The sequence below is a fragment of the Acanthisitta chloris genome, unplaced genomic scaffold (assembly GCF_000695815.1).
Source record: "Acanthisitta chloris isolate BGI_N310 unplaced genomic scaffold, ASM69581v1 scaffold8323, whole genome shotgun sequence".
Taxonomy (NCBI): domain Eukaryota; kingdom Metazoa; phylum Chordata; class Aves; order Passeriformes; family Acanthisittidae; genus Acanthisitta; species Acanthisitta chloris.
Genome location: NW_008666632.1, coordinates 17,038 through 24,933, shown reverse-complemented (window position 1 = coordinate 24,933; position 7,896 = coordinate 17,038). Strand labels below are relative to the sequence as shown.

The window sequence follows — 7,896 nt, the reverse complement described above, 5'->3', positions numbered from 1 at the left end:
AAGCAGCATGACACATACCAAGATTGACATCAGGCAGCATCTTGTCAAGAAACTGAGTCTCTCCTCCATTGGGGGACAGGAAATCAGCTAAAAGTTGGCTGTTACTCAGCTCTGGATGCTGCAGAAGTTTCTTTGAGACAGAAGGAAAGAAAGGTTTATATATAGTTGTGTAGTTGGTAGTGTTGGACCTGATAATCTTACAGGTCTCTTCCAACCCTGTGATTCTCTATCAGCAGTTTTAGAATATTCCTTGCCCCAAACATTTGTTGGATACCTGCAGATACTCCTGAAACTCTTCTCGCTTGGATTTCAAGAACTCATAATTCTTGGGGCCAATGATTCTCTTGGAGGGCAGCTGAGCATCAGGAAATGTACCTAAAGATATGGAGGAGATCAAATGGTTCTTGTGATGCAGCAAACATTGGTTTCATTGCTTTGAAGTTCAGCTCAGAAATGACTCATGTCACAGCAGGGGGAAAGTGACTTTCCAGTTCTCAGAGACCTGTAGAGCAGAGTGTGGCAGCAGCACTAGGGCAGTGTCATCCCCCTGCACTGGGCACTGGGGAGGTCCCAGCTCAGTGCTGTGCTCAGCTTTGGGCACTCACTGCCCAAAGGCCATTGAGGCACTGAGCGAGTCCAGCCAAGGGCAACGAGGGCAGCAAAGGGCAGAGCACATGGGCAAGGGCTGAGGGAGTTGGGTTGCTCAGCCTGGAGAAGAGGCTCAGGGGTGACCTCCTGGCTCTCTGCAACTCCTGCCAGGGCTGGAGAGAGGTGTGGGATGTGTGTCCTGCCAGGGCTGAGGGAGAGGAGAGAGGGAATGGCCTTGAGCTGAGCCAGGGCAGAGTCAGATTGGATGTGAGGAGAAATGTTTTGCCTGTTGTGGTGTTGAGGCCCTGGGATATTGCCCAGGGAGGTGGTGCAGTCACCATCCCTGGAGGTGTTTCAGAGGTGTCTGATGTGGCACTGCAGGATCTGGGTTAGGGTTTGGGGGTTCCAGCAGTGACAGGTTAATAGTTGGCCTCAGTGACCTTAGAGATCTCCTCCAGCCCTGATGGTTCTGTGATTCTCTGGTTCCAGCTGATGGAGAACTTACCATGAAATTCTGTCAGCTTCGACTCGAGCACATAGAATTCCAGATACCTCCTGTAGACAGACCAGTGTTCAGGTTCATGCCCCACTGGGGAAAAAAAGCAGGTAAAAATAAGCCAGGTTTTGTGCCCCCTGAGAGACAAAGCAGCAAACATATGGTGGGTTACTACAGGAAAATCTCCCTGCCATCAGTCCCCACACTGCAGCAACAAATCCCAGCCAGCTACGTACAGTGCTGAACTCGAGTGCCTCCCTGGGACACAGGCACAGGAGCAGCAAGGAACTGCTAACCTCATCTCAGGGAGCCAAAAATCTAAGCCATGCACTGCTGCACAACTCAACATCTGTTAGGAGTGTGTCAGATCCTCTTCCCATTCTGACTGACAGGGCTGTCAGTGCTGAGCTGTCACTGCTGAACACAGAGCTCTGTCCCATCAGTCATTCCCACTCCTGGAATGCAGCACTGACCAACTCTTAGAGCCCTCCTGGCCGTTGGGAAGTCCCAGTTCCACCACCCCAAGCCCACTCAGCCTCAGGACGATGCTCTTTGCCCCACACCACATGGATGCACTGCTGACCTGGTGCTGACTAACTCCCTGCAACAAAACACTTTCACTTCCTGAGGACTGAATTTTAAGTCTCTATGAGAAGTTATTTATTGCTCGTTTTTCCCAGGTTCAGAGTGGGTGAACCAAACATCTGCCAGGTGTCTACTAGTATGAACTGTGCCACAAATTCCTTTGGGAAGAGAGTTATCTCAAACCTGGCACAGAGCCTGACTAGGAGGGATTGCTGCTGAGGAGTCAGTTCTGCAGCTGCAAGCACTAAAGCTGATGACTTGGCTCTCGAGCTTTCGAGCCACTCCTTGGCAAGCTGAGGAACATATTGGCCCAGGACACTGCAACAGGCACCAGGACACAGCAGTGAAACGTGGAGACACCTCACTCAGGCACAGCACTGCCCACCTGCCTGTCGGTCATTCCTCTCCACGTCGATGCAGAACACAGGAATCCTCTCCTTCCTGTCCCTCCTCTCCAGGGACGGATCCTCAAAGAAGTCCACGTAAGGGATGCTGATGTTCCAGGCAGACAGGTTGCGTGGGGTGTTCGGGGTGGTCACTGCCTCCTCAGGGGAGTCATCCTCCATCACCATAACTCCCTCCTCAATCTGGGAGACACAAACATGGAGCACAGGAGACATGTTTTCCCTGCTAGGGTGCCCAGGCACTGGGACCAGCCCCATCCTGTCCCTCTCTGAGCCTCTCTCCATCCCACACCCCATCCCAGGAAGGATTCTTGCTATTCCTGAGCCAAGTGCCATCCTCTCAATCCCAGGACTGCTGGCATTTCCACCACCTGGAACACAACACAGGGCATCAAAGAATCCAGGGATAAAGCAATCCAACACGTGTTCACATCAGGGTGACAACTGAGCATCTTCAGAGCAGGGACCCAGCCCTGGAGCTCTGTGCCTACAGGATCTCCTCTGGGATGCTCAGGTGAGATCCCACCTGCAGAGCTGCCTGCAGCTCAGGGATCCCAAAATAAGAAGGAAGTGGAGCTGCTGGAGCAAGTCCAGAGGCTGGAGAACCCTTGTGGTGAAGGCAGGCTGGGAGTGTTCTGCCTGGAGAAGAGAAGGTTCTAGGGAGATCTTAGAGCTTCTTCCAGTGCCTACAGGGGCTCCAACACAGGGGGTGCAGTCACCATCCCTGGAGGTGTTTCAGAGGTGTCTGATGTGGCACTGGAGGATCTGGGTTAGGGTTTGGGGGTTCCAGCAGTGACAGTTAATGGTTGGACTAGATGACCTCAGAGATCTCCTCCAATCCTGATGGTTCTGATTCTTTTCTATGATTCTATGCACCTTCAGTATCTCAAACAAGAAAGTAACAAAAGCAAACAACCCCCAAACCAACAGACTCTAAGCCAAATGCAAAGATTCTACTCACAAAGTCATCTTCTCCTTCGTTTAGGTTATAGTTAGGCAACATGGCTCCTTCCATGGCTGAACTCTTGAACACACCTTTTATTTTGTTGCCTATTTTGCTGATTCCGAAGGATTCTCCTCTCTTCTGTGTGGTCCTAGGAGGATTAGATGAGCCACAGTTCACAACACAAGGCAGATTACGACACAGCTGCTCATTCGGTCCAGAACAGATGTCACATGAGGAAGGGCTGAGGGAGTTGGGTTGGTCAGCCTGGAGAAGAGGCTCAGGGGTGCCCTCCTGGCTCTCTGCAACTCCTGCCAGGGCTGGAGAGAGGGGTGGGATGTGTGTCCTGCCAGGGCTGAGGGAGAGGAGAGAGGGAATGGCCTTGAGCTGAGCCAGGGCAGAGTCAGATTGGATGTGAGGAGAAATGTTTTCCCTGCTGTGGTGTTGAGGCCCTGGGATATTGCCCAGGGAGGTGGTGCAGTCACCATCCCTGGAGGTGTTTCAGAGGTGTCTGATGTGGCACTGCAGGATCTGGGTTAGGGTTTGGGGGTTCCAGCAGGAACAGTTAATGGTTGTACTCGATCACAGAGATCTCCTCCAGCCCTGATGGTTCTATGGTTCTGTGATTAGGCCATTGCACAACATTTGCAGAGAACAGAAACAACTCGATAAACAAACAGCTAAGACATTTACATTCCTCTTAAACTGAAATTCACTCTGGGCACATCTGTTCTCTGATGGATCAACAAAATGTCTTGATTACACTTGGAAGCCACATGGGATTCCCATACACTCAACCATGAGTAAGCTCCTAAAATAGTATCCTAGACATTGAGGACAGAGAGTAGACACTTAGGAAGGTAAAACAACCTTGTTTTGCCAGCAGGAGCTGTGGGATTACCACAGGCAGCACAGCAAGGTCACTGGCTCTGTCCTTTTCCAGGGACTCAAATATTTATCCACTCCTGCCAAGCACTTTAAATGCTGTTAGATGCATTTCTAAATGGAATTTTGCAAGCACGGATCATTCAAGGCAGCTCTTGATTTTTAAGCCACAGTGACAGACAAGAGGAATGTGCAAGGACCAAGAGAGAAAACAGATGCAACTGCAAAATCTTGGCGGGAAGAGACTGACAGAAAGATGAAGAGTTGGAGCTCTTGCCACATATGGCAAAGCATCCAAAAAGCAATAAACAAGGTAGGGGAAGAGAAAGCTAACTGGGCAGGAAGCACAGCCCTGACAGAGAGGAGATTTAGTGACTTTCTTATGCCCTTACACAAACCTGGACACCAAAGATTATTTCTTGTGTGGAAATGCAGCTAAACCTGGAAAGGAAAATGTTTCTGTTGAATATGGAATCAGTCTGAGGTTATTTCATGCATAATAATTGCAAGAGGGTCAGTGAGGCTCAGAGCTGGTGCTGCCCTTGGCACACAACAGCCCATGCAGCTCCAGGCTGGGGGAGCAGTGGGGACAGAGGTGTTGGTCCCAAAGGGCCTTGGCAGTGCCGGGGGCACAGCTCAGGGGGAGCCAACAGTGTGCACAGGTGGCCAAGGAGGCCAAGGGCACCTTGTCCTGGCTCAGCAGAGTGTGGCAGCAGCACTAGGGCAGTGTCATCCCCCTGCACTGGGCACTGGGGAGGTCCCAGCTCAGTGCTGTGCTCAGCTTTGGGCACTCACTGCCCAAAGGCCATTGAGGCACTGGCTGGACTCGATGATCCTAGAGATCTCCTCCAACCCTGGTGGTTCTGTGATCTCCTTTTGGCTGACTCAGCCTCTCCACCCACTTAGAGAAATGCTGAGCACACAGAGCTGTGCATGAAAAAGCAATGAGCTGCATTTGTATTTCAGGTCCTCCTCACTGCTCAACAATCTACTAAGCTGTAACTCCACACTCTGCACTGGCACATAAAATACCAAAAGCACCTGTATCCCCTGATTCCTAACCTGAGAGGTGAAGCTGCTAAGTTCCTCTCAAGGCTGGTATGAGTAATCTGTGTAACCCTGATGCTCTGACACATTCTAAGCAAAAGACCATAAAGAAGAGTCTTGGCTGAGTTTGGGTAGGAACACACATTTGGATGTATTTGAGGCACAAACCACTGAGCAGCTATTAAGGCACCAAGGAGTGGCCACAGAGTACCCAGAGCAGATAATACATTGCAGTCAAACCTGTAAGAGGCACAGGAGAAGCTGGAGAGAGAAGCAGTTTGGGGAACTGTGGGCTCTGAGTGACTGATCACCATCACCAAATGGTTCTCTCTTTGTGCAGGGTTAGACAATGTCCCCTGGGCACAGCTGTGCCAGGTCCAACAAGCACCTGAGTGGGTGAAACCTCAGACAGAGTCAGGAACATGACATGGTGTAAAGGAAATTTTGGAGGCCACAAAAAAAAGCCTCAAGTTCTGCCAATGTATTTCCAAACAAATGACAAAAGACAAACTGTTAACAGCAAATGAAGTTAATGTGCTGCAAAGTGGTGAGATTAGTACCTGAGTCATTTCTAGACACCTGTGAGAAGGATAAAGCTTACTGTGGGCAGAAATGCACGTGAGTCCAGAGAAGACATTCACACTTTGTTTGAACAGAAAATGGGCAGTAAATTACTGTCACAAAATATATACACAATATACTGTTAATAGGTGTGTGATGAAGTCATGAGACACTTGACATGTATTGGGTGTCAGACACACTTACCGTAAGTCATCCAAACTCAGGCTACTTCTGCAACAACAGGCACACAGGTTACCTCAGAGCCCAGCAGAAAATCAGCTCAAAATCAAAAAAACCCAACAAACCAACCCCAAACCACGTGGGACAGACCTGTCCCAGCACAGCCCAGCAGGGATTAACCACCGGTGGCAAGTTCCTGACCTCAGAGCCCACGTGAAACAGCAACAGCACCTGCACATTTCAGCACCAGAGCCAAGCTTGAATAGAAGACCTCAGCCATGGAAACTGTCAGGTCTCCACTGACATCAGCACAAGCAGCTGCCAAGTCATGGAGAGCACCCTCCATCCCTGGAGTCACCTGCAGTGCCCAACAGGCAGCTCAGGTTTGCTGTGTCCCAGAGCCAGGCAGGGATCCAGAGAATTTGGCCAGCACAGGGGAAAGGCTTGTGGGAGGTAATTCTGCACACACCTCAGCCCTGGGTGTACCTCTATTAGAGAGTAAAAGCCACTACTGGGAAAGCTCCCAGAAGACAGATTTAAAGGTCCAGCTGAAACTGCAGCCAGGTTAAACAGAAGCTGGAGGTGTTTTAAGGTCACCACTCCCAGTGGAGCAGCACGCAGGGAAGAAATGCAGCTTGGCCCAGCTGCCTTTGTTCCACACCTCTCTGCTAGGAAACAAGAGAAAGCTCCAGCAAAGCTCCAGCCCTGCATGGACAAGAACTCCAAACTCCAAGAGGATGATCAGACTCTGCTCAGTGGGGAAACCAATCAAACAAGAGGGAACAGCACAAACTGATGCCCAGGAAGTTCCACCTGAACAGGAGGAAGAACTTCTTTGCTGTGCAGTCCCTGAGCACTGAACAGATTGCCCAGAGAGGTCGTGGATTCTCCTCACTGCAGATATATATACACAGCCAATTAAATCACCACTTGATTGCCACATTACCTTACACTGAACAAGTACTTTTCCCTTCCCTCTTCTCAATGCTGAGGTCTAAATCCCATTTGAAACTCTAATATAAACATATTAAACTCTAATATAAACTTCAACATCAAGACCCATCTTGGATAATGTTCCCTGCTCCTTTAGTCTCTAGTTTGTTTACTTAAAAACAAAGTAGAGCTAAAAATCTAGTCCAGTTAACACCAGGCAGGAGCAAAACTCCCATCACTTAGGATTTCGATGCTTTTAGCTAACAACCAAAGAAAAGCACTTTGCAGTTGCAGCTCACCTACCTGTTAAACTTGGAGTTGCGAGTTGGCGACTCTGCTCCTCTCAGGAGGTGTCGGAAGTACTGCAGCAAAAAGGGACCAAAACCACTCGTTAAGGGAGCTGAGAGCTACCAGGCAAAGCAGTGCAGAACTCAGGGCACAACAACAGCAGAGAAAGGCAAAGTGTCCCCAGCCTAGCAGTTACAACTGTCACCTGGGAAGGACCATACAGAGATCAGTGCATGGTCCCAGGACCACTCACGGTACCTTATGTATCACCTTGTCTTGAGAGGAGAAACACAGAACAAATGAAACTAGAATTCTGCCCCAAAATCCATGTCTTCCCTCCTGGTTAGGAACATGAGGCATTCAAATCATTATAGCCATGGTGGGAAGAGGAATGTCACTCTGAAGAGTGTTCAGAGTAACACTCTGAAGAAAAGTCCAGTCCAGGGGAAGTCAATATGTTCTGCCTCAAGAAAGTGCCAGAGGGTTAACACACAACCTGATTTACACACACCAGCCTGAGAAGGAACATGACTTGACCTTGGCAGGTTGGAGGGATGTGCAGAGCAGAATCCACTGAGACTCAACAAGGGCAAGTACAGGTCCTGTCCCTGGGGAGGAACAGCCCAAAACACCAGCACAGGTTGGCACTGACCTGCTGGAGAGCAGGTCCAGGGCAGGGCAAGGAAGATGCTGAAGGCACTGGAGCACCTCAGGGATGAGCAAAGGCTGAGGGAGTTGGGGCTGTTCAGCCTCCAGAAGAGACAACTCAGAGGGACCTCAGGAATGGATTCAAGTCCATGAACAGGAGGTGCCAAGAGGATGATCAGACTCTGCTCAGTGGGGAAACCAATCAAACAAGAGGGAACAGCACAAACTGATGCCCAGGAAGTTCCACCTGAACAGGAGGAAGAACTTCTTTGCTGTGCAGTCCCTGAGCACTGAACAGATTGCCCAGAGAGGTCGTGGATTCTCCTCACTGCAGATAT

General features: G+C 49.9%; 1 protein-coding gene across 1 annotated transcript in view; it reads right to left on the bottom strand.

Moving 5' to 3' along the window:
• SNX14 (sorting nexin 14) overlaps positions 1 to 7,896 on the bottom strand; it is a gene marked incomplete at its 5' end in the record, with an annotated part of 30,484 nt that overhangs the window by 5,557 nt on the left and 17,031 nt on the right. Inside the window, 6 exons of the mRNA XM_009072211.1 lie at positions 19 to 130; positions 275 to 375; positions 1,094 to 1,177; positions 2,055 to 2,256; positions 3,035 to 3,167; positions 6,926 to 6,984. Of these exons, the coding sequence (XP_009070459.1) occupies positions 19 to 130; positions 275 to 375; positions 1,094 to 1,177; positions 2,055 to 2,256; positions 3,035 to 3,167; positions 6,926 to 6,984 (691 nt within the window). The remainder of the gene's footprint in view (positions 1 to 18; positions 131 to 274; positions 376 to 1,093; positions 1,178 to 2,054; positions 2,257 to 3,034; positions 3,168 to 6,925; positions 6,985 to 7,896) is intronic.